The sequence below is a fragment of the Lissotriton vulgaris genome, chromosome 6 (genome assembly GCF_964263255.1).
Source record: "Lissotriton vulgaris chromosome 6, aLisVul1.2, whole genome shotgun sequence".
Taxonomy (NCBI): Eukaryota; Metazoa; Chordata; class Amphibia; order Caudata; family Salamandridae; genus Lissotriton; species Lissotriton vulgaris.
The window spans coordinates 1,127,424,863-1,127,452,768 of record NC_141694.1 but is presented as its reverse complement, the minus strand read 5'-3'; the positions used below and the strand labels follow the sequence as shown (position 1 = coordinate 1,127,452,768).

General features: G+C 41.5%; 1 protein-coding gene across 1 annotated transcript in view; it reads right to left on the bottom strand.

Annotated features, from left to right (window-relative positions):
• Positions 1-10,701: 10,701 nt before the first annotated feature.
• Positions 10,702-27,906, bottom strand: part of LOC147708533 (uncharacterized) — a 561,724-nt gene continuing 544,519 nt past the window's right edge. Inside the window, exon 7 of the mRNA XM_086925359.1 lies at positions 10,702-10,924. Within this exon, the coding sequence (XP_086781485.1) occupies positions 10,718-10,924 (207 nt within the window). The 3' untranslated portion in view covers positions 10,702-10,717. The remainder of the gene's footprint in view (positions 10,925-27,906) is intronic.

Below are 27,906 nucleotides of genomic sequence, written 5' to 3'. Positions count from 1 at the left end.
TTTGGTAACTTTTTGGTAAGACAGGAAATTATGGAGAAAGCCAGGCCAGACTCTAAGAAAACATTTGAAGGGGTAACGTTCCTTGCAAGGCCCGATTTTTGCCACATGACTGTGGAGAGGCGATGGCGGCTTAGGCAATTAATTACCTCTTTTCAGAGACAAGGGGCGGAGGCATATTTAATGTTCCCGGCAAAACTAAAGGTTATCGTGGGAGGTCATACCAGGATGTTTTTTTCAGAAATAAAGGCTGGGGAATACTTAGCAGAACTTACTGAGCAGCATAGGGGGAGGAACAACAATAAGTGAAAGGGCCGAGACACTGATGGGAAGTAGGTAATCAGATAGAAAGCCAGGTTTAATAAAGGGAAGGAGAGGGAGGCGACACTACAACCATATAGCAGTCACACATAGGTCATGTGTGACCTATTTGCCTGTGGAAGGGGGGGATTCTAGTGGGAGGGGGGTGTTGAGGGAGGGGGTAAGGGGAGGGGAAAGCACGAGGGTGTTGGTGATGGGTGTACGGGACATACAGCACAGAAACCCAAAATACACAGAGGGGAGGACTGTTGGTTAGACATCTACACAGAAGGAAGTAGAAAGAGAGTTAAGGGGGTGACTAGTAGGGAAAACTCCAGTAAGCATATATAGCAGTAAGGATAGCTTCACTGAATATCTGCGGCCTTAATAATGGGGAGAAGAGGCAGAAGGTAACCGACATGCTAAGATTGTGGAGATTGGATGTAATATGCCTACAGGAAACACATGTTATGGGAAAGGATAAGTTCATGCTAGATCAGATGGGGTATGAGGTGCTTGCCTATACAGGACAAGAAACCAGAACTAAAGGGGTAGCTATACTAGCTAAAAGAGGTGCTGTTAAACTCAAAAGGAAGAAGGAGGATCAAGATGGGAGGTGGATATTGCTGGAAGGGGAAACAGATGCTGGGAGATTTACGCTTGTTTCTTTGTATGGATCTACAGATGATGAACCTGACCTGCTGGAATTTCTTGATCTAGAACTGTCACTATGGCCAGAGCCTGTAATATGCTGTGGGGATTTTAATATCAACGGACTGGATGGACTGGGCACAAAAGTTGGGGCTGGGGGAGGATATGGTGGTCGGAAGAGAAAGACATATAAAGCATTACAGAATTTAATTTGGCATAACGCTTTGGTGGATGTATGGGCTGAGAATAATCCAATAGGGACAGGGAGCACGTATTATTCAGCACCCCATAGGATGGTTGCCAGGCTGGATTATTTTTTCATTTCTAGTTCTTTTGTAGGCGGGCCCAAATAGAACGTCTTCCAAGGATAGTGTCAGACCATAATCCGCTGGTCTTAAGCATCCCATTGGTTAACAGAGGGGAAAGAGAAAATAGCACATGGACATTTGAGCGTGGGCTGTTGAAGGAGGAGAGATACGTCACTCGGATGCAGGAATGGATAACGCAGTTTTGGGACATTAACAGGGATTCAGCCCCAGCGGATATGGTGTGGGATGCATTCAAGACCGGAGTTAGGGGGGAGACGTTGAGCTATACGCTAATAAGGAGCAAAAAGGAAAAGATCAGGATGGAGGAGAGGGTGAGAAAGTTGGAGATGATTGAAGAAGGTTTAGTTCGGGCCTTAAGTAGGCAAGACCCTATAGAGCAGATTTTGCTGGAAATAGAGTTAAATAAAGCAGAGACGGGCGAAAGCCTGGCACGGAAGGCAGCAGGAAACTCTTTAGCAAAAAAAGAAAAGTGCTATGAATACAACGAAAGGGTGGGACACCTGCTGGCAATTCGGACTAGGCAAACCTTAGCAGCAGGGGAAATAAAAGAGATTAAATATGGCACAGTGAATATAGTAAACAAAGTGGAAGAGGTGCAGTAAGTCTTTAGGAGATTTTATGAAAACCTGTATGAGCAAAATCTAACTAATACAGAGGCAGGAATTACGGAATATTTATCGCACATACCACACGTAGGGCTAAATCCGGAGGATAAAGAAAAGTTAGATTGTCCATTAACACTCCTGGAAGTAAGAGAAGCGGCATTTAATCTCCCATCAGGAAAAGCAACAGGGCCGGATCAAATACCCACAGAATTTTATAAGACGTTTTGGGATGTAATAGGGGAGGATATGTGGGCCAGTTTTAGGCAGGCACAGGCAGGTAGGGCAGTATCACACTCCTGGGCAGGGGCGGATATAATAATGTTATTAAAAAAGGATAAATCCCCACTAGAACCAGGGTCGTACAGGCCAATAACACTCCTGAACGCGGATGCAAAAATATACTCGAAATCGCTGGCACAAAGGTTAAGTAAGGTTATTGAGGGGTTAGTTATTACATCACAGCACAGATTTATTCCAGGGAAAGGGACCACCCAGCTTACAAGGCAAATGATTACCATCTTAGATGCCACGGAGGTTGCAGGAGACCCTGTCGCGGCTATTTATTTGGACGCGGAGAAGGCGTTCGACAGGGTCCTGTGGAAGGCCCTGGAGTGGTCTGGGATAGGCAAGAGGTACTTAAAAGCAATTCAGGCCCTATACAAACAGCCGACAGCAAGGATAAGAATTAATAAAACCTATACAAAGGCAGTCCAGATAAAACGAGGGACCAGGCAGGGCTGTCCAGCTTCGCCTTTGTTGTTTGCTTTATATCTGGACCCCCTGCTAAAGAGACTTGCCAGTAACTGTAATATCCCCCCTGTTAGGTTGCATGACGAGTAATATAAACTGTTCGCTTATGTGGATGATGTGGCCAGTATAACTCCGGAGCCAGGGAGAGCGATAGGTGAAATAGAGCAAGAGGCTAGGAACTTTGGGTTAATATCAGAATATTTTATAATAAGGGGAAGACTCAGATAGTGCAGAACAGGTTTATAATTTATCAGGATGCCAGGGTGGTTCAGGAAGTGGTATACTTGGGAATTTGAGTGACTGCGGATCTAGAGAGGTTGGTAGGGATAAATATGGAACCCTTGCTAGGGAAAGTAAAAAGTAACACTGAAAGGATCAATAATCTACACTTGACCCTAATGGGGCGTATCAATGGGATCAAAATGGTTACATTCCCAAAATTCCTGTATCTTTTCAGAGCTATACCTCTTTTCTTTGACTGCATGTGGTTTAATAGACTAGAAGCAATACTAAATAGACTGATATGGGCGCAGGGAAAAACAAGGAGAGCCTACCGCTTTATGACACTCACTAGAGACAAGTGGGGCACCGGATTTTAGGTTTTATTACTGGGCACTACAATCCTCACAAGGGCTGATTGGAGGGGGAATTGATAGTCAAAGACTTGGCGGGCCCGGCTCTGTGAATGTTTATAAAGCTTTGGTGGGGAGGGAGGCGGAGAATACACTACTAAATACGGTAGATTATACTCACTTCAAACATACTAGGTTTAAGACTTTAAGAGCAATATATAAAATCTGGAAGGCTGTTGCAAAAAAACTGGGAATAGGCAGACACAATAGATATATGAGACTGTAAACAAATCACTCACTCACAGGGGAGATCTTCAGGGATGCAGTCATGAAAGAATGGGACAATAAGGGGATCAAGAAACTAGGGGATATAATGGATTCAGATGGAGGGATTTTACAATTTCAGGTGATTCAAAGTAAATTTGAGATATCGGGAAGTAACTTTTTTAAGTACCTGCAAGTAAGGAGTTATTTTCATAATAGACAAGGAGGGTTTAGACATTGCAGGATAATGGATTATATAGAACGTAGTAGTCATTGTACAATAAGACAGCTGTATGCAGAACTTTATGCACTAAAAGGTGATGACAGGGGCAAACATGCTAGCAAATGGGTGGAAAAAAGTGGGTTCGCCTCCTAAGGGATTACAGGCTTCTTTAGATCTAGGCCGGACAGTCCTGTGTTCAGCGACATTACAAGCACAGCACTACAAAACAGTATATTCATTATACCATACCCCTGCCAGAATTGCACAGTGGGGTCCACCACCGGAATAACCTGCCCGCGTTGCGATTCAAGTAATGCGGATATTGTACACTTGTTCGCGCAATGCCCACAATTGGATACATTGAAATTGGCAATTGAGGAATTTTTGGAGGGGTCCCTGGGGACCAAGGTTAAAATGACAGATGAATTTATAATGCTTGGGGTGATTGTAGGAGAAGGCCTCCCCATAGAATTTTTATTTATGGTAATGGCAGTATGAAGGATTGGCATAGCAAAAACATGGCTTGATAGGATGCCTCCCACGTTTCAGATGTGGGTAGCAAGGCTACTATCTGCATACAATATGGAGAAAGCTATATATCATAGGAAGGGTAGAAGGGCAAGAGCACTGGATGAAAGGATATGGCTGCGCATTGAGCATTGGAAGACTAGGGCAGGATAGGGGAGAGCTCTCCACCATTGAAATTGAAGGAAGGACTTATACATATTTGATATAGGAAAATAGAGCGGGCGGCTGAAACAGGTTTATCTGTTTATATTGCTATTTCTTTTATGATTCCCTTTTTTGTCTGTATACTAATGTGTATTTTGAAATATGTGTACTGTAACATGTATTGGAATTCTTGGTAAAAGTAAAAAAAATGCAATAAAAAATATTGTAAAAGATTGCGTTCTAACGTGTCCTATTCGTTCATACATCCAGAGAGACAACACTGTCACTACAATACATGGCAGTCCTGTCATATTGCCCCTATTCAAAGTATTTTGTTCAAATCTTAGTATCTGGTTCAATGGCCATTATGCTTAAAGTCAATTGAGCTGGGTATGAGGGTGTCTGATAACAATAATAGAGTCACTTAGCCCCCAGTAGCTCACAATAATTTTCACTGATCAGAAGTAGCCCTCACTGCAGAAAGGGTTGGAGACCCCTGGGTTAGACATTATCATGGTCCTGCTCACATAGGGAAGGATGCCATGATATGCTTGTTATGCAGACATAGTTTAAGCCCAGATTTGCGTTGATGGCTGAAAGATTGTTACAGATGTGTTGTGTGTCAACTGATAAATATAGGAAAGAAAACTTCAGTAACATTGAGTCACATAGGAAATAAGGAGGTCCAATCAATAAAATGCAGTTGGACTTTATTGAGATGCCCATGTACAATGGTCTGAGGTATGTCCTGGTGACTGTGTGCATTTTCACATTGGGTTGAAGCTTACCCGACCAGAAGAAACTACAGTCTCACAGTAGAAAAGTTGTTGTTGAGGGAGTTAATACCTAGGTTTGGGTTCCCGACTTCTATGGAGTCAGACTGAGGAAATCATTTTAATAAGGAGGTCATGAGAATGTTGCATGCAGTGCTACAAGTGGAGCAGAGACTACATTGCAGTTATTGTCCTGAGGCTTCAGGACTTGGGGAACAGGTGAATGGCAAGCTGAAATCCGGACTAGCCACTGTGTTTGCTTCAAAGTCTTTGAAATGGCCTGATGCTTTGCTCCTTGTGTTGATGAGTCATTACAGTGTTCCTGATAGGACAGGGTTGTCTCCTCATGAGATAATTAGGGGCACAGCAATTAGAATACCAGCTGTGTCTGCAAATGCTCTTGTGAACATTACAGATTACATGATTCTTGATTACTGCAAAGGACTGGCTAATGGGGTGCATTCTGTGTCTCATCAGGTTGGAGCTGCCACGTCAGGAACAGTGCCTTGATCTCAGTACCAGAGACTGGGTTGTGGTGAAGAAGCAAGTCAGAAAACATGCTTGGAGCCATGTTGGCGTTATCTCTACCAAGTCATTCGGGTGACAATGACTGCTAGTAATTGTGAGGTCTCCCCAGCTTGGTGCATGCCACTCACAATCACAGATTTGAGTGCCCCCTTGATGATGTGATAGCACCTCTTCCAGATGTACCAGTTGAGACTTTAAGAAATCAGGAGCAGGTTAGACAAGCTGGGGGACCAACAAGAGCTTAAAACAGCACTTGATTGGTCTAAGGTGGGTGTCTTCATGAATCAACAGTCGAAGATGAGGCAGGAGAGTCTAATCCTGTGGTGTTGATTGGGCCAGATTTAGACCCTGACAAAGGTTATGGTACTGTGATAACGTGAGTAAGAACAAGCAAACATTGGCCAAGAAGGCAATAGAGAGAAAGAGTGAGTTTGCCCGAGGAACGTGTGCCACCAACTATTCCAGAGGATATTGAGTACTCTGACCCGAGTGACAGTGAAGGCAAAGCACTTGAACTCAGGAGATCAAAGTGAGCTAGAGTAAAATGTTGATGGTACTCTTCACCTAAATGGACATACTTTGCACTGAATGTCCAAGTAAAATAGGTCTGGGACCAGGGGGATCAAAGTGCAGATCCAGCTGAACCTCAGGAATATATTCTTGTTGCAGAACTGTATTTTGACCATACCTTGACACGGAGCAGACTGACAAGAATTATCATTAGCTTGATTTCTAGGTTGAAGTTTGGAATGTACTTTTGAAAAGAGGCCATTTAAATAGACTTTGTTAAAAGAAGAAGAGTACTGAGGCCCGAGTCTGCTGAAGGATAGTAAGGCTGTTACTTATAAGAACACAGAGTAGGGCCAAGGAAGAGTCCTTAAGACTTAGTAAATAATTCACTGTTCATCATTTGAACTTTGTTTTGATACTTGCACAGGTTTACACTGACAGAGAAGACTCTGCTGTTGCTATTTTCTACCCAACAGTCTGGGCCCGATCCACAAAAGTAATTAGAGACAAAGGGCCCGATGTAGGAGCCTGAATACCGGTTGGAAACGGCCGATTTCAGCCGTTTCCGACCGGTATTAGGCTTTTGAGATGTAGGGGACTTTTTTTTGAGGAATCAGTAATTTTACCGATTCGGTAAAATTACCGATTCGGTAAAATACAGAATCGGTAATTTTACCGAATCGGTAAATTCCACATGTAGGTGGCACTGAAAACAGTGCCACAGGCCTTTAGGAGTCGGTATTTTACCACCCAATCCAATTGGGTGGTAAAATACCGAATCCAGGTGTGCATGCACATCTGTGCATGCACACCTGTGCCATGTGACACTCAGACATGCCCTTAGAGCATGTATGTGTGCCACATGGCACACATGCCTGTAATTGGGGTGCCAAAGGGTGTCAAAGTGACACCCCCTGCACCCTTGCAAAATTCGGTATTTACCGATTTGGTAAATACCGATTCGGTAATGCCCATTGATTCCTCTGGCTTCAATGCCCATAGGAATCAATGGGCATTACCGATTCGGTATTTACCGAATCGGTAAATACCGATTCCTTCCGAATCGGTAATTTTTAAAATAAAATTACCTACATCTGCCCTTCTCTTTTTTACCACTTCTTAAATACCGATTCGGTATGAATCGGTATTTATGAAGTGGTAAAAAAGATTTACCTACATCGGGCCCAAAATCCTAAATTTGCAGCTTTCGGTATTCACAAAGGGTATTTAGGAGTAGTAAAGTTAGGACTCCTAACTTTACCACTCCTAAATGCCCTTTGTGAATACCGAAAGTTGTAAAGTTAGGATTTTGTCTCAGTTAAACTTAAGTTTTGGTCACCCAGTCAATAGCCAATACGAAATTTGTTTTAAAGAGTGAATGTGAACCCACCTTCATAGCCAAAGGACATTACTAATTATTGTTGGCAGGTAAAGATTCTGTTATTCCTGTGGTTTATTATGTTTGTGGAGCATATGCATATTTTAGGTTGCCCAACAAATGGTATGGTTCATGTTATGTAGGTATAGTTTCTCCTAAAATTTATCATGGGGAACATTTTTATGATCCTGTGTGGGAATAGAAGCTTAGACCCAAAAGAGGAATTAGTGCTGGAGAAGAAGTAGGAGATATTTTTGGAGCAATGATTCTTTCTGTAGGTGCTTTTTTGAATGACATTAATATTAGAAAGTTGTCGACCAGTGTGCATAAACTGTCTACTAGTACAGCAGGAGATTTATTAGTTGTGAATAGTGAAATGGTTTCTGTAAGATCCATGGTTTTGAAAAACTGTCTTGCTTTAGACATCCTCCTTGCGAAACAAGGCAGGGCCTGTTGGATGTTAAAAGTTCAACAATGTTGTACTTACATGCTGGATACAAGTAAAGATTTGATGAAGTTTTTCGAAAGCATCACTGATCTGAAGAGTGAATTAAAGGAGCTAGAAGCAACAGGTGCTTGGGAAGCAGTTGGAAATTAAATTACTGCAATAGGTAACTGGTTTGGAGATCTGGAAAGTGGATTAGTGGGATCCATCTGGAAGCCCCTTGGGATAATTGCTCTTTGAACAATATTCCTGGTTTTGGTCTTTAAGGGATATAAGAGCTTACTAGTAAAAAGGGGAATGAAAAGGGAGGAGATGTAGAGTTAGATTAGAGTCAGTGTAGATACTATGATGCCAAAACATCTGGAGAATTCCAGACGAACATTTATGAAACCCATGAGGGTTTCATTGGTCCATCAGATAAGATCTGTAAAATTTAAACTTAGAGCCCTGATTAGATGACTTTAACACTTTGTCACCTATGCTTATGTGACTGTGCTTTTCAGATTTTTATACTATTAAACTGGATTTTTTTGTTTAACATAGCCTGTTTTTATTTCTGTATCTCAGAAATGCTTAATTGGCATTCATTTCTAATTGCAATAAACCCATTTGACTCCTGGTATTTATTGTGTGATCAAATGAGTTACATGAAATTGAATTGTGTTGCTGTATGCCAACGTTCTTTGCTCATCCGTCAACCACCAAGGTCGGTCGCATTTAAATTGGAACCACGTCCCAGAGTGCCATCACAGTCTTGTGGAATGCTTCACCCTGAGTTAAATACAATCCACATGTTTTGCTCCTGTGTCTCCAGGTATGCCATTGTCTTTAAAGACTCAGAAAGAATTAAGGATTAAACCGTCACGCCATTTCACATGGCATTATTACTTATTGTTAGCAACTCCCACCAAAGGTAAGAAACACTCCTCATTAGTGTTTTAGGACAGTGTGGGTTGCCACTGTCCTGAACCAAGAAACATATGGGCATATTACCAAGGGCCTTATCGCCGCTTTAGTGGGAATTTTTCCCGCTAAAGCGCCGATCATTTTATCGCCCTATTACCTAGCTGTCGCTAACACCAGTTAGCGACAGCTAGTAGGAGATAGCGATCATCTTGGGGCCCACTTTGCATGTCAGCGATAATTATCGCTAATGACATGCAAATTGGGCGTGCCAAGATGTTAGCGACTGGAAACAATCGCTAACATCGCTATCTCCTATTACCTACTTTTGGAAATATTCACGCTAAGGGGATTTGGTACCTTTCCCAATGCATCGCACGCATACACTTTGATTACTTTCACTATAAAATTTATTACAACTTGACAAGATTAGTTTACTATAGGTGTGCAAATCCACCCATACTTTACAGAGCAGTTCTTAGCCATGTTATCCAATGGTAGGTGGATAACATGGCCAAGAGCATTAGCTCGGTAATGCATGAATATCGCTGACTTTTCAGCAATATTCATGCATTTCGGACGATTTTTATAGCTTTTGAAATAAACCTTGATAATAGCAAGGTTTATCTGCAATACAAATCGGCGGAGCTCGGCGATAATATTATTACCGCTAAGCCAACATAGCGATAATTATCGCTAGTTGTTGGTATAGACCTCTGTAAGATGCAAATGAGGTGTAATCAGTGGCGGCTCCTCGAGGGAGTGCTGCGGGGTGGTGGGGCGGGGAAAGGGCAGGGTGAGGGTAGTAAACTTCGACATACGGTCGAATGGAGGTAAGTAAGTAAATAAATAAATAAAGCAATTTACATTGCGCACGCTGGAAAGCCAACTCAGCGATGCAATGTGCGCAATGTAAATTGTTTTATTTATTTATTTATTTATTTACTTACCTCCGCTCGGCAAAATGCCGGTGTTTACTACACCCCACCCTGGCACTCCCTCACCCCACTGTCCCGCATCGCTCCCTCGTGGAGTCGCCACTGGGCGTAATATAGGTGTCAGTGAAAGACTTGGATAGGTGCTCTATGTGTGAAAATGTTATTCAGACTAGATTTGGCGTTATGTATCTAAGTTGGTTCAGCTACATCCCCGTCTGAGACTTTAGAGGAAAGAATTGGAACCAGGGAGGAAAATGTAAGTAGTTGGGGTTTTTGACCCTAAGTTGAGTTCCTCAACTCCAATAGGATGCATCACTGGTATATATCAGGGCCCTCATACCAGTCATGCATACACATGAAAGTTATATGTGAACATTGTTTTATGTACTTTTAAAAAAACAAGTGTTTTTGGGGAGGAAAGATTAAACCCACAAACAAATAACCTTTAACAGAAGAAGGGCTAGATATATAAAGAGAAAACAATTACTTACTGAGCAAAAAAATGTGTACAATGAGGACCAAGCTTTATGATAAACTATTTGCATAGCTTGAAGGGAATTTCCCACCTAGTGTCTTCCAATAAGGATTCCACCCCTCAGAGTGGAGGAGACACTGTATTCTTGGACCTTTTCATGGCATTCAACACCATTTAAAAGCAGTCATTGCTTAACTGGTTATCAACAGGAGCTTTGTGGGTGCAGTTGGTGACTGTGATCCAGCATTGCTTTCCCAATTGGTAGGATACTGTATAGTAAATTAAAATTCCACTATGACCTATACCTGTTTTGGCATACCGCATGAGCTGACCCAGTTGGTGCACAAGGTAGAAGGTTACGAATTTTGATAAACCAATTCACACAAAATAATTGGAAAACCTTTTTATTGTGGAGACAATGGCACTTGCATCATTGAAATAAGAGTAGGCATTCGAGTATGGTTTACTTTGCGAAGCCCCAATTCATCTGTCTCTGAGCTTCCATCTTCTAGTGTTTCTCTATGCTTCTGTAGTGTCTTTTTCCAGTGTCTGCAGAAGGCGGCAATCTCAATTTCATTCTTATCAGCCTCTGAGGACAGTGGTTTCAGGCCCTGTCAGAAATGATTAATAACATGTAGTCAGTGTTATAAGGTTACTAATGAGGTTTAAGGGGCTAATATTTAGGAAAATAATGTAAACATTAATCAGTAGTGTGGTTCAACCAGAAATATATTTGCAGGCATAATTGTAATTTGCACACTTATCTAGCAATACACAGCACCAAATAAACATGTAGGCCATTAAGTTGTTGATATATCCACTCGCAAGAAATGAAAAAGGGAACTTTGAAAAATGAGGATCTATTATGCCAAGTTAAATGCTCAGTCTGGCATAAAAATAACACTTCATGTCTATTTAAGAATTTTAAGTACTTCACTAATCCCTCCTGGTTGTAAGCACATACTTCACCCGAAGAGGAAGTGGAAAATCGTATAATGCCTTCACTACAAGATTGAGACTATAAGGAAAAAATTGAAGAGTCACTAATGGGTAGATGCATCAACGTTGTCATTTGCAAATCCTTATTTGCGAAAAATAAGGAATCGCAAATAAGGAATCGCAAATGGCAATGCATCATTTATTTCGCAATTTTATTGAGATTCGGTAAAAATCGCAATTTTTACCGAATCGCAATAAAATTGTGAGTTTCAAATAGCGAATTTGCAATTCCTATTCATTCCTATGGGCTGAAATGCCCATAGGAATGAATGGGAATTGCGAATTCGCAATTTGAAAATCGGAATTCAACAAAGCATTTCAAGGGTGGAGAGGGGGGTCCAAAGGACCCCCCCCTGCACCCATGAAATGCACTTTTACATGTAAGTTACATACACACATGTCCTAAGGACATGTGTGTCTGTAACTTAACAGTTTAAAAAATGCATTTTTGTGCTTTTTTAAACAATTGTGCAAATTACCACGAGGTTCAAACTCGTGGTAATTTGCACTTGCAATTTTAAAATTCGCTATTTTTTTTACAATGATGCATTCCATTTAAGGAATCGCACAATTGCGATTCCTTAAATGCAATCGCATTTAAGAAATTCGCAAAATTAGCGAATTTTCACAAAAAGTAATGATGCATATCAAAAAGCATTTTTGGAGTCGCAAACGGCCGATTTTAAGGAATCGCACCGTTTGCGACTCCAAAAATGCTTGATGCATCTGGGCATCCTTAAAACATAACACAAGCTTAAGAGCATCCATGGCCTCTTGTCCCAACTTTGACATTTCCCTGAGGCTGCAGTGGACGAGGCAGATGTATTGCTCTCCCAACAATATGTTCTAATTACTGCTAGACCATTGCCCCATTTCTGCTGCCAAAGATTCAGTGCAGGATTTGGTCCTGAGTAGGGGCCTTCAAAATCAATGTAACGGTAATGAAAGCCAGAGTATAAAATAATCCTGGTAAACGTGTGTGAAAACGTTCTATGGGTACTTATCACGTGGCTGGAGACAAGCCAGGAACTGAGTTCAGGGTGGTATGCAGAATTGGAAAATGCCATCCTTTTTCAATCATGTTTTCATTGATAGTGTTTAAAAAAAAATAGATTTCTCTGTGACCGTAGTGCTTTTTTGTGATTCTCATCCCCATTTTAGCCGCAATTATTATTTCCCCCTTCATTCCCAACCAATTAACATTAAGTAGCTTCCCTGATTCTATTAGTGAAACCTCTCTCTATGCATAAACATTTGTAGCTTGGAGATTAGATACACACAAGGCTCCCCATGAGGTCTTTAAATGTTGATTGTGTGCACAGAAACTGCCTAAGTTAGGCTTTGGCAGATGGTACTCTTAGTAGGGGGTGCTACCAGATTCGGGTGGTGAGGCGAGGGGCAGGGGGGAGACAGGGGTCAAGGGACGACAACAAAGAAAAAAAAACTTACCTGCAACGGCAGACTGCCGCCTCTCCTCTGTTTTCCGTCCTCTTCCTTCTTCCTCTAGTCCTAGCCAGGAGCAGGAAGCACCCAACTCCCAGGCTCCCCGGCTCCCCTGAGCCAATCACAGCGCTGCAATGCAGCATTGTGATTGGTCTGAGCGTCATGGATCGGCGCTCAGATGGGGAATCGGAGGCTTTGCATGTTCCTCACCAGGCTGCGTAATGCAGCCTGGTGGGGAGGATGCACAGTGCGCATGAATGTTTGGCCAGTTAGAGGGCCAGTCAAGCATTCATACCCACTTAAGGAGTCCCTGCTATGCCCAGCTCCACCCCAAGAGACACTGACTGCAAAGGAAAACTAAAATGATAATAGCGACAGTTATTATCATTTTAGTTTTCCTTTCCTTCAGTGGGGCGACACTCCTCCACCTTGGTGGAGGAGCCGCTACTCAGCAGTCTGTACATCAGGGTGGCGGAGCGCATTACCTTTGCCACCATAGTGGACTACTCTCTGCCAGAGCTCATCACTGTACATTGAAAAGAACAGCTGTCATGGGGACTCCCTTTAAGTTACAAAATGTTTGGTGGATGGGCACCATTGGTTTTGATGGCTGTCACCCAAACTTTTACGAAGTTTTTGTTTTTCAGAGGATGTGGGAGTCAATATTTGTTTTTTTCTAAGGGACACAGAAAAGGGACATTATACGGTGCACCCTAGATATGGTGGGTGAGCGCCGTTAGTAATGTCTTTCCTCTGGCATCCAAGTACTTCATTAGGTCATCAGAGTAATTTTTCCACCGACAAAGCTATTGGGGGCTCCATCGACAGAAAGCATAGGGTCTGCTGGTTCCAAAATGAGGCTGATGGACCTCGAGTTTGGCAGACAGTGTACCACGTTGTGGTTGTAACAGAATACCCACTCCCCCATTCTCTAAATCGGGGCTAAAGTTACAATATGAATTGTAAACGCACACACATTGTTTCGCCCAGGTCACACACATGATCTTGCGGATTTCTAAACATGATCATTTTTGCGGTTGGCAGAACCATCCTAGTGGTTATCACACAGTTTTCAGAGTGGTAGTGCTAAACATCTGCATCACCTTACTAAAATCCTAAGCGCTGTGAAAAATTGAGGGACTACTTAATGAGCAAGTGTACTAAATGAGTCATTTCTGTCCAGCAGCAGTGGTTGAGGCTAAAGGGTTTAAATATGCTGCAGTATTGTCACAGACAGCACATTCTCCATCGAAATGGTCTCTTTGTATAAGAAAATTGCCAAAAATAAAATAATGGAACACAAAATCAGTCTCCAATAGGAAACACTGCTTTCCGCAAATATGCGAGAGGAGAGATTGGGTTTGAATTGGGGACAGGAAGAATTGGCTGTCAGCAGGTATGAGCTTCATAGGTGGTGTGTAGGTTGAATTTTTACGGTGCATACAGGTCAGGGGAAGAAACCCAGAAAAACACCCCCTGCAAAGATAGGGAAATGGTCCCCTACCAAACAAATGTAAAGCAAATCCTGTGCACACGTTTATAAATTATTCAGTTCTTAAGTGAGAACTCAATGAATCAAATGAAAGTTCAAAAATGAGGTCGAGATCCAGCGTTATTGAATATATGTTTTATGGTTCAGTCTAGATCAGTACATACGAAAACAACTAGCCGACACCTGTTTCGTCACACCGTGTGAAGGCTGTGACTCTTCAGGGTTGGGAAGGACATAACGTATGAATTAATTAGCTGTAATGACAATATTTGTGCTATACAGAGACAGGAAAAGGGTATATGACAGGCAATCAGTAATTAGAATGGTAATAGTTAGAGCGATTGGGAACACCTGTTAATAGGTGGAGACCCTATGTTTGTGAAAAAAGGAAATGGCGAACGTGACCTGGAATGGATAGAAATAATCTAACAATAGTGCTGTGACATGGTGATAAAACTAAACAAATTAAACCGACAAAAGGCAAGGGTGTTTGTATCAAGCAGTTAGGGTAATGCTTCTTAGTGGTCATACCTAAGAGAAGACAAAGTAAATACATCCAAACGGTACGTAGTGACTGCACAACGAACATATGAGTGCAATCAGAGGTGTCATGGCAGGTACTGAATTCTGCAACAGGTCTGGGAAATTCAATAAAGAAACTCATAGTAAATGTAAATAGTATCGGGTGAGTCAACAAGATAAAATTGAGGCATGAACACCTCTAAACATCGTAACAGAGAGAAGAAATGCTGTGCAAACGCAAAAGATTTGTGTGTCAGTATCATTATTAAACATGTTCTCGTAATAGCATCTAAAAGAAGACAAAAGGTAACCATCTCAGACACGTAGGCAGCCGTGCACGGATACTAAAGAGTACAGATTCCATTTCTTTTCGAAATCCAGTAACATAGCTGCTTGAGTCTTGCCATTAGAGGTAAACTCTTTATTTTCAGCCCATTTAGGAATCTTTTGTCTATGATCAGATGATTTCTTATGGAAATCCTGTCTCCTTTTCTCAACTAAATCTAAAAACATCTTTTCTTTCTCTTGTAATATGCATGTTAGATTATCTCTGTGAGCCTTAGCTATATCTATTGATCCTACTTTTAGAAAATAATCACCCATGAAGTGAGTAGAGTTTCTAGTACTAGAAATACGATTTAAATTTCTACGTAAAGGAACTTCAGAAAAGATCACATCAAAATTGGAATGATAATACTGTAATTTTCCAGTTCTATAAAAAACTAGCTAAAATGCTACATGAAATACAATAGGTCAGAGGTAAGTGATGGTAAGTGTCTCCTTCAGCTACTGATGTGGGCAACTTCATGCAGCGGAGCGGTCACTGATTTCCACAGCTTCTACATAATGTATCAACAAATTAGCAAATACATTTAAATGAGTTATATTTCTAGCTCTTCTATAATGTAAGTCTCCCTCATCTGGTGCTTCGGGATCAACTTCTTGAGACCCCTCAGCTGCAAAACCTTCATGTTCCTACGTCATCAGGTTCAGTCACCCTCTTGGTACGACTCGCGTGGATCCAGTTTGGAATTCCCCTGCACTTTACAGCTGTGGTAGTAACCAATATCACTTGATGTGGCTCTCCCCACCTTGGTGCTAGGCAAGATTCTCGAGCATGTTCCTTTATCACTACCCAGTCACCTGGATTCAGGTCATGTGCTGGAGTTGATTGTCTGGCGACAGCGTCTTCTCCAACCTGGTGAGAGATAGAACGCAGTAAGTCATCCAGTTCTTTGAAGTACTCGAGCACTAAATCATCAGATATATTTATCAGCTTGTGTCCTGGCACCCATGCTTGCCTCATTGCTCTTCCCAGGAGTATCTCATGGGGACTCAAGCCTGTGTGTCTGTCTGGAATGCTTCTGAGTCCCATCAGAACAAGAGGTAAAGCATCAGGCCACTCTAATCGGGTAGATTCATACATCTTTCCCAATCGTGACTTGATTGTGTCATTTAGTTGTTCTACCACTCCAGAAGCCTCTGGGCGGTATGCACAGTGCAGCTTTTGCTCAATTTCAAATGCTTCACAGATCAGACGAATTATTTCATTATTAAAATGAGACCCTCTGCCTTATTCAATTGTTACTGGAAAACCGAAACGTTGTATGAGTTCCCTCAGTAGTAATTTAGCTACAGTGATGCTATCATTTCTGCGGGTAGGGTAGGCTTCCACCCATTTTGAAAACAGACAGACAATGACAAGAACATACTTTAGTCGTCGGCAAGGGGGTAATTGGATGAAATCAATCTGGAGTCGTATGAAGGGACCTTCTGCCATTCCAATCTTTCCTGACAACACTAAAGTTCTCTTACCAGGATTCATTCGTTGACAGGTTATACACCTTTGGCAAAGATTCTCTGCTACATTCCTGAATCTCGCATTGAACCAACACTATCTGAACTGTCTAATCATCTCGTCTCTACCTACATGTGTACTTCCATGATACATCCTAGCCATAGGAGCAAGCATACAATCTGGTAACACAAGTCTCCCATCGAGAGAAACAATAACACCATCCTCAGCCCTTCTCCGACATCCTATTTTCTCCCACTCTTACTTTTCCTTCATTTCTGCCTCATTTTGCAAATCTCTCACTTCTTTCCATGTTTTCACTCTTTCAAGCAACATAAGTTGGCAGCTGTTTCCATGTGCATCAATTTTCTTATTTATTGCCATCTTATGTTTGGCACAATGCTGGGCAAGTTGGCCAGCATATCGGTTACCTGCTTTCACTGTCATTTTCAGATTGGTGAGCAGCACACTTGACCACAGCCACTTCTTTTGGTAATTGAATTGATTCCAGAAAGTCTTTTACATAATGTCCATTCTTAATAGGAGTACCCGAAGAAGTCAGAAACTCCCTTTGCATCCATAGTTGGTCAAAGTCATGCACAACCCCGTAACCATACTGACTGTCAGTGTATATGGTTACTTTCAAATTTTTCCCAAATTTGCAGGCTCTTGTCAATGCAACTAATATGGCTACTTGTGCGGACTTGACTCCAGGTAAATAGGATGCTTCCACAGGACCCCACAAATTACACACAGCATAAGCAGCACTTAATCCTCCTTCCTCATGTCTCATGCATGAGCCATGCATGAACAGCTCATATTAAAATGTCAACAATGGCTCTTCTTTTATGTCTGATCGGGGCTTTGTACTGTATTCTGTGAGGTTGAGGCAATCATGCTCGACTTCCCCTTTTTACTTCTGCGAAGTGTGAATCAGGTAACAGTGTAGCTGGATTTAAGACAGTGAATCTGGCAATGGTCACATTCCCTGCACCTAGAAGAATTCGCTCATACTTAGTCAGCCGACTAGGAGTCAAATACTGAGTACGTGTTCTGGTTAATAGAATCACCACTGAATGTGGAACATACACTGTTAAAGGGTGTCCCATAATGATGGATTCACTTTGATCGAGACTCATCAGGTTACAGCTACTGCTTTCAGATATCCTGGCAATGCAGATGCCACTGGATCTAGTGTGGATGAAAAATATGCCACAGGACGTCTCATTAAACCATGAGTTTGGGTCAGAACAGACAATGCACAATTGTCGCGTGCATCACAGAACAATGCAAATTCCTTTGAATAGTCAGGTATTCCTAAGGCTGGAGCTGAGCAGAGGCAGTCTCGCAGCTTCAAGAAGGCAATCATGCTTTCGTCTTCCCACTCTACTGGGTCTTTTGCTCTTTTCTTTGTCATCTGTATCAGAGGTTTAGCTAGGACTGCAAATCCCCCAATCCACGGCCTACAGTAACCTACAACTCCAAGAAACATTCTGATTTTTTTCTGTGTCGGAGGTAGATTCATGTTTCTGATTATTTTGATTCTTTCAGAAGTAACTCTTCTAACACCTCTTTCTATCTGGTGCCCCGGATATTTTACTGATGTTTTGCAGAATTGCAACTTCTCAGGTGACACTTTATGCCTGCCTTCTGCTAAATGATTCAGCAATGCAAAGGTATCAACAACACAGTCATTTCAAGTCTTAGAAGCCACCAACAGGTCGTCTATATATTGCGCTAGGACAGACTGTCTGGGCAAGACCAGAGATTTAAGGCACTTTTTCAAATCTGATTTAAAATCGATGGACTTTCTGTGTACCCCTGAGGGACACGGTTCCAAACGTAGACATGGTCATCGAATTTGAACGAGAAAATATATTTGCTATCTGTATATAATGGTATGGAGAAAAATGCATGGCACAAATCTATTACCGTGAACCATCCGGCTCCCCACGGTTTCTGATACAGAATCACTGCAGGATTTGACGCAACTGGACAATATGGGACGACAATTTTATAAACTTTGCAGGGGTCTTGTACGACCCTATATTTTCCGCTTGGTTTCTTTATGCCAATTATTTGTGAATTACATGGACTACTCATTATTTCCTGTAAAATGCCTTGCTCAACCAATCGTTTTATTTCTGCTGCAACACCTGCTTTTATTTCTGGGCTCATTTTGTATTGCCGAATGCTTGGGTAAACTGTACCTTCTTTTACTATCACTTTTACCAGGTCAACATTTGCCATTAATACTACATCTTTTCCAGTGCAATCCCACACTTCAGGATTCACTGTATGCTGTAATTCTTTTGGGAGATCTTCCACTAGCATCTTTTCATTTTCAGTTTCTTGTTTGGCAAACATTAATTTATAAACTCCATCTTCATCTGGGGATTGAATTTCAACACCACTCGGAGTATAGAAAAATGTGCAATTCAATTTGCACAGTAAGTCCCTACCTAATAGGTTTACTGGACTAGAGTCACACACTACAAACTTGTGCAATTACGTATTCTGATTTTCATAGGTTCTGTACCAGGGGTACTAATTTGTTTATTAGAAGTGGCCACTACTTGGATCGCTTCTCCCGAGAGGGAATGGTTTGGAGCGTCTGCTGTTCTTACAGTAGAACGGGTAGCGCCAGTATCCAACAAAAAGGTACCATCATTTCCCTTAACTTTTCCCTCAATGTATGGACCTGACTGATCTACCGGCAAGAATGAGCCAAGTATGCACTCCTCGTTCTCCCCTCTCAGGCACCGTCAGTAACTATCTTCCTCGAAAAATCTGTCACTGAAAAGAAATTGTGATGTCACTGCGTCTCTCTTTCCACTTCCCTTCCAATTTGTGGTATCCACTTTGTAATTTGCTTGACTCCCAGAATCTGGCGGCATAGATGCAAGTGGTAACTGGTTCTGTATTACCTGTTGCTGTGGCTTCCTTGACACCCCATTCTGCATCTGTGAATTCAAATGATCATTTTGCACATTGTTACTCAATACAGCTTTAGAGTCGTTTCTCCAATGCCCCCCTTTCCACACCCATGACAAGGACATTTTTTCTTGGCCTCCTCTCTGTTCATTCTACCTCTTGATTTACCCCCATTTCCAACTTCTTGATTCTGATTATTTTTCAATTTATTTAACTGTTGCTCTGCTAATTTTACTTGTGCCCACATTACCTTTTCTTCTAGATTCTTTTGTTTATTGTCAATTACATCCCCACAATATTTTGCATACCTAAGTATTTCATCTACCGGCTTGGCCTGCCAGCAGATTTTATGATCTTTAATCATTTGCGAAATCTCTGGCTAAAAACCCTGACACAAATCGATAAATAAAATGTGTCATGTCTTGCGTATCAATGCTTTCCAATCCACTGTACTGCTTGAATACCTGTAAAAGGCGTTAATAATATGCATGTACTTATTCATCTTTATTTTGGGTAGTTCTGTCTATTCTTGTCCAACCTGTTTCTTATGGGGGAACTTTCCCTTTCAGGAAGGTTATGACTTGATGATACTGTTTCATCACATCATCTGATGGCGCTCCTGTCTTTGGGTCTCTGGGATATTCATCAGTGGGCCAATCAATAGTGATCTTACATTCTGTCCATGGATCTGCGGGGACTACAATGTCAAATAACCCATCTAAATCTTTTAACAGCACTTTTTAAACTTTTACAAATCTTTCGACTTGTCTGTACCACTCTACAGGTTTCTCTCTGAGTTTCGGGAAATAATTTGTAAATGATAAAATATGCTGTCGGGACCATGGGACATGCACATAACCTCCTCCGGTGTTTCCCTCATCAGGCACAACCTTTCCACTTTTTCGCGTTCTTTTGATAAATATTCATTTATCATCATATTCATTTCAACCACAGACTCTGGGCAGTATTTTCTGCTTGGGATTCCTCCTTGGGCTTGGACTTCCTCCTTTTTCTTTGCGCATCTAGCTTTCCATTTATCTAAATCATCCCACTTCTGTAACAACAATAGTAACTCCTTGATCTGCACTTTATGTCCTGACACATTTATGTTTTCTAAATCTTTGTCAGAAAATTCAGCTCGGTTAAGGTTTCTGTAAAACTTTAGATTTTCCAATATCAATTCCCAATTCAAAAGCCAAACTCATTAACTTTTCATGAAATGTTTTAGTATTCTGAGTGATACTTCGACATATAAACAACAATTCGTCCTCACTGAGAGTGTTTAACCTTTCCAATCCCACATTTCCAGCCATCATTTCTTCTAATTCAACTTTTAATTTAAAAATATCCAATACCTTCGGCTGAGATTTTGGCTTTTCTATTTCTCGGGACCATCTTTCTATTTCTTCTGGGGATACTGCAGTAGCACTTCTTGTACCTGAGGATGTTTCCATCCCAACCTCTCTAGAGCTTCCAGGAGTGTTTTTCCTGATCGAATCACCCACCGGTTCCCTTAAAGGTAAATCCATTAGGGAAATCACTGACTCGCATTCACTTGCTTGATCATCAACTATCAAGGGTTCTTTTCTAGATTGCACTACAGGTGTATTCAGAACGGGAGGTTTAGGGCAGGACTGTTTCTCTCCATATAATGGAACAACGGGACCTATGGTTATCGGAATGGTCAAGGTTTCAGGACTCATATTCAGCGGTGAAATTTTCTGAATTAATTCGCTTCTCTGTTTATTTATGGCTTCTCGTTCCCTCTCCTGTAGCACTTTTTCTAATGAAGTTTCATGCACTACTTGCTGACCCAAAGGTGGTTTTAAGAACGGGGCACTGAGGTTAATCTATTTGCTTCCTCATGGTAAGGTGGCGGACTTTTCATTAACAAATCCTCTAAGTAGTCATCATCTGACTCACTGCTAGTCATTACATTTCTCGTTTTTTTGGTGCATTTGCTTCCTTTTTTTATTTATTTTTTATTGGTTTTTTACCCCATTTTATGCAAGGAGGGAAAGCAGAGTACAAACATTCATGGTAAATAAATCCAGCATTATCAGTCTGAAAAAAAAAGCAGAGCAACAAAAAACAAATAGCACGTAGAAACACAGTGATATATGGCAAACAGCAAAGCAGGAATCCTGTAGCTTTCAAACGCATAAAATAGAAAGGGAGCAAAAACAAAACCCCATCTAGACATATTTCCATATATAAGCAAGTTCCATTATATCCATTCCGTTATGGGAGCCCAAATCTTGGCTCCAATGGTCCTCTTTTTTCTGCCTTTATTCTTGTATATAGCCAATTCCAAATTATACCCTACTAATAGCCGCGTGCGCCAGCAAAAAAAAGAGGATCGGGACTGATCCAATCATTCGTAATGCAAGCACATACTACAGCCTTACAGATAAATACAAAATATTTCCTAGTCTTAGACCTTAAAAAAACAAATGTATCTGAGGTAACACCTATGAATACCAATTCCCCGGTTATAGTTATTGGTTGACCCATTATTACCCCTAGAAATCGTTCAACAGAGGAAAATAATTCAACTAATTTGGGACAAGAAAAAAACATATGTACAGCGTCAGCTGCAGACTGACCACATCTGTTACATTTAGTCCCCGCGGTAGTACCCCATTTGGACATCTTTCTAGGAGTATAATACAGGTCATATAAGGCCATATAATGCTGCGCATGCAGCCTCCCTGTCATCAAGACGCAATTCGCTAAACGTAGTGATTCCACAATATTAACTCTCTCTTTTCTTAACTTCGTTACCCACCTATTTTTACAATTCTCAAGATCGTCTGGGAATGCTAAAATGAGATAAGAGTAAAATTGCCCTATCAATGTTTTCCTTGTCATGCTCTCAATAAAGGAGAATTTCCTCAGTTGGAGTTCCATCTCAGCACCTAGCCTGTTAAGATAACATCGGATTTATAGAAACTTAAAAAAATTGTGTTTAGGCAAACCAAACTTACTTTGCAACTCAGTGAACGATGCTAAGTGACCGTCTTACAGTAAGTCGCCTAAGCAATGAATTCATTTGGAGCACCACCTGTTAGCAATTTGATCCCGAAAGATAAAGGTGTGTATATCTGGTGCTGCAAACGGAGTATAGGAGGGTAAAGGTACTTTCAAGGGATTTTATTAGAGTTAGTTAAAGCTAAAAGCTTTTGATCCTAGTTCGTGACCCACCACAATTAAGGCCAAAAGTGCAAAAGTGCAACAACAGAAATTCATATATTTTAAAGCAGTCACAGTAAGTGAACAGAAAAAAAGAAGAATAGCAGAGGTGCCGGGTGTATATGGAAAATCGTATTTAATACTCCAAAAATGATTAAAAAGGGTACAGAGTCAATGTCAGATACCTTTACCCTTCCATATTGTTTGCCCAAACCCTCAAGGGTAAATTGGGTTGCTCATTTTGTTTGTTAGCAAACGGAGTATAGGCATTAATCTTTGGGAGTCCCAACTGACGCTTAACAAGTCTCCATACTGTATGGGCTGCTTTCAGAATTATAAAATTAGTTTTTTGAAGTAGCTGGGTTCTACAATTTTGACCAAACAACATCTAATCGTCTCCCCCAACCCAAATTCATAAATTGAAGGAGCATGGCAAGGCAAGATTCGGGGCCTATCTCCCACAACCAACGGGCTAATGAATTGCAGTACGGCCACCAGATAATAAAACATAAAATACGGTATACCCCAACCACCACGATCTTATGTCAAAATCATCTTTTTATATGCCCTTCTTTGCCGCTTGTAACCCCACAAAAATCTAGAGGAGATCCCCTCTTATTTCTTGAAGTAACTAGCAGGGAATTCAAGCAGAATCGTTCGGAACATATATAAAAGCTTAGGTAGTACCATCCTTTTTAAGACATTTGATCTCCCATACAGAGATAAATGCAGGTGATCTAATCTCTCGAGCATTGAATTTACTTTAACCAAAACAGAATTCATATTTAACTCTGGGAAGTTAGAGACTGGGAGTGAGATTTTGATTCCTAAATAGGTGACCTCTGAGACAGTAGTGACATTCGCGGGAGGGTCCTCATGGACATAAAGAGTATGGGTCTTGGAAATATTTAACTCATAACTCGAGAAGGATCCAAACTGTGCTGCTAATTCCCCAATAGCTGGCACCGCACTGTGGATGTCCGTAGTAACAACTACGATATCGTCCGCGTAAGTGAGAGCTATATAATCTGTTTGCCAAACATGAATGGGTTTGATGTTCTCAGCTTGATTCAACTTATTTAAAAAAAGATTGACAAATTCATAAATTGAAGGAGCATGGCAAGACAAGATTCGGGCCTATCTCCCACAACCAACGGGCTAATGAATTGCAGTACGGCCACCAGATAATAAAACATAAAATACGGTATACCCCAACCACCACGATCTTTTGTCAAAATCATCTTTTTATATGCCCTTCTTTGCCGCTTGAAACCCCACAAAAATCTAGAGGAGATCCCCTCTTATTTCTTGAAGTAACTAGCAGGGAATTCAAGCAGAATTGTTCGGCACATATATAAAAGCTTAGGTAGTACCATCCTTTTTAAGACATTTGATCTCCCATACAGAGATAAATGCAGGTGATCTAATCTCTCCAGCATTGAATTTACTTTAACCAAAACAGAATTCTTATTTAACTCTGGGAAGTTAGAGACAGGGAGTGAGATTTTGATTCCTAAATAGGTGACCTCTGAGACAGTAGTGACATTCGCGGGAGGGTCCTCATGGACATAAAGAGTATGGGTCTTGGAAATATTTAACTCATAACTCGAGAAGGATCCAAACTGTGCTGCTAATTCCCCAATAGCTTGCACCGCACTGTGGATGTCCGTAGTAACAACTACGATATCGTCCTCGTAAGTGAGAGCTATATAATCTGTTTGCCAAACATGAATGGGTTTGATGTTCTCAGCTTGATTCAACTTATTTAAAAAAAGATTGATGTATAAAGCAAATAAAAGCGGGGAGCACGGACACCCTTGCCGTGTTCCACGCTAAATTAAAAAAGAGGCAGATTCCTGGCCGGCTAGACGGATAGCAGCAGTTGGGGAGGAGTAAAGAACCTTCAATGCCAGGAGCATCTTGGGGCAAAAACCCTTCACTCCTAACAAATCCCAGAAATATGGCCAGGCAACCCTGTTGAATGCCTTTTCGGCATCCAACAGGGTTACCCCCATTGTAGACTTAGTTGCCTGTGCCCAATCCACAAGCGCAATCAAACATCGAACATGATCAGTTGTGTCATGTTCATGAATGAATCCATGCTGAAATTTCGAGACAAGAGGTGAGATTATGCCAAATAGTCCTGATGCTAAAATCTTCTAATAGATTTTGCTGTTGGCATTAATAAGCGAGATGGGCTGATAAGAAGAGGGCAACAAAGATGGTTTGTCTTTTAAAAAAAAGACTATAATTGTGGATTTCAGCTAGGAGAAAGGTGCGTTTCCCTTCTGTGCTTCAGGAAAAACTAGCATCAAGTCTTCCTTCAGGAGGTGCAGAAACATCCTAAAAAACTAAAGGGGGATGCCATCAGGGCCCACCGCCTTACCAACCGCCAATGATAGTATGGCTACCTCAACTTCTTCCCCTGTTATATCTCTATCTAACTCTTCAGACTGATCAGGTGTCAGTGTTGATGTTGCAACATCGGCACTAAAGTCCAATAGAGTTTCTTCATCATAGCATACTATCTCCTCCTTATATAATTTACTGTAGAATTGACAAAAAACTTCTAGAACTTCTTTCAGTTTATCATGAATTTGCCCTGACTCATCCTGAATGCTGTCTATCCTTTTAGCAACCTCCTTCTGTCGTATCCTTTTGGCCTATATATAGCCCGAATTTTCTCCCACCTCATAATCCTCTGATCTATATACTGCAGTTTGTGCAGCTAACTTTTTAGCGTAGTTCTCATACAGCCTCGACTTTTGAACAGCTAAGTCAGTCAGAATTTGATCGGTGTCCTGACCAGAGCTAACGGCCACCATAAGTTTAGTTTCTATCTCTTGAAGTTTCTTCGTCTCAGCCGTTAGTGCTTCTCGTATTTTCCGTTGGTTGTTAATTGAGTAGCTTAGTGTTTCTCCCTGTACTCCTGACTTAAAAGCGTCCCAGACCACGTGTGCAGGAGCGGATCCACGATTATTGCAAAAAAATTCTACAATCCATTTCCCCATTTGTTCAACGTAAAGTGGATCAGCTAATAATTTACGCTCAAACGTCCAGGCCCTACAAGGAGTACTAAACCTAATATCTAATTCTAAAGAAATGGGGTTATGATCAGAGATTATTTTAGGGAGAATATCAAACCTAGCATTCTTGACATATCTGGCAGTAACAAAAAAATAGTCTAATCATACGTGTTTCTGGTGAGAGGCGGAATAGAAAGTGCTCCCTGGCGCTCCCAGTCCTTTCACGTGCCCTACATCAACTAACCCAAATTCTTTAATTATCCCTCTGGTGGCATTAAAAACTTTATTTTTCTTTCCTAGATAGATGAAGTCACTAGTTATGTCCACCTGCCCATCTAAAAGGAGAATAAAATCTCCACATAAAATTAGAGGAGAGGGCAAGTTCAATGCTAAGATGGTTCAACATGTCTGTATCATCTAGGTTAGGACCATAAATTGCACAGATGGTCCAAGAAAGACCTTCTGGGAGAGAGCTCACAGATCACCCACCGACCAAAAGAATCTTCTTTTACCTGTTTACAGGTCCCCAGCCAAATCTTTTCAATATCGCCACACCTCTTGTTGTTGTACCTTGCCGTGTACATCCCACTAATTCCATACCCAGATCTTTAAACCATCGCCTGTTGTTCCATACAATATGGGTCTCCTGTTGACACAATGAAACCACACTCATAGAATTAAGAATTTGGGCCAATTATCCCTCTTTTCTTTCTGTCATTCAACCAACAAATGTTCCAGGAGCAAGACTTAAATTTACCGATGGTCATAAACCGAGTGATTTACAAAAACTAATACAGAATACCTAACCACAACAGTTAACACAGCTAAAACAGTATATACAATTAGAAAACCTTTATTTAACACATTTTGGCTGCTATTTGCACTCAAAAGCCTAACTCTGCTATTCCTTGCCCCACTATCCCCCACCCCACCCCAAACAACCTATCCCAAAAACCACCCTCACCCACCCAAACACCCACCCAAATAAGGCAGAGGGACTGGATAGTCCCCTTTAGTGATGAGGAGAAAGGTTGTATGCACTTCGCCGGTCACCCCTGTCCTCCTGGCATAGAAGAAAAGTAAAAACGTATTAAAAGGCATTATCTATAAAGTGCTCTAAACTCATATCACCGCCCTAGGTTGTGCCCAAAAAATCCTTGGCAGAAATCTTGGACAAAAAAAATTGTGTTTTCTCCTTTTAAATAATTTTAAGCTTGGAGGGACTGAGTAAATATGCCTGTGCCCCTTTGGCTTGAAACAGGGGTATAAGTTGGTGCAAATGCCATCTCTGCTGTACTGTAGCCTGACAATAGTCTGGGCGTACAAAAAATTCAACCCCTTCCCCTTTCTCTTACGGTCAGGCCTAGCTAAATCATACAGAGCTTCTTGTGACAGAAAATTGTTTAAACAAATTAATATCGCTCTGGGTTTCCCATCTGACGCCCTAGTACCATTATCGGTGGACCCTCTGTAATTCCACTTCCCATTTCCATTGGGTCAGTTCAGGGAAAGCTTCTGAAAATAGTCCGATGACAAATTGGCGAATGTCGCTTCCTTCAATGCCTTCCGAGATACCCAGGACTCGCAGGTTGTTTCTCCTGGATCGATTCTCAAGGTCAATTAACTTTCAGTTAATGTCTTCTCGAAGAGTGTTCAGAGAGGAGATGTCCGTTTTCTGCGGCACCATTTCGTCTTCGATTAAGGAGATTCTACCTTCTGCCTCCCCAATCCTAGCTGCCATTTCATTACAGGTCTTGACAACTAGACGTACCGTATTTTGGAGCTTGCGAACCACCCCTTGCGTCCGTAAGCTCTCCGCCTTTGTCTCCTCACGATGCGACATGATGGCTTGGTAAAAAGCGGCTAAGGTGATCTTGCTCTCTATATATCCTTCCGGGCATATGGCTGCATGGCCGCTGCTGACCTTGGTTGTTTCTTCATCTTCTAGTTCTGTAGAAGAGTGACATAATGTAGGGGATCCATCGTTCTCAAAGCCTTCTCTGGGAAGGGGATTAGGCAAATCTCTTACTTCTTTGGCTTTACGCACAGTGCTCATTTCCTCCCCCGTTAACAGGCTGGTTTCATATTCCTCCAGAGGCATTGAGCTTGCTAGGCTTGTCAGACTTCTGTCTTCTGGCCAGTCACCCTCCACACTCTCAATATCAGAAGCATTAGAGAGATCTGACATAG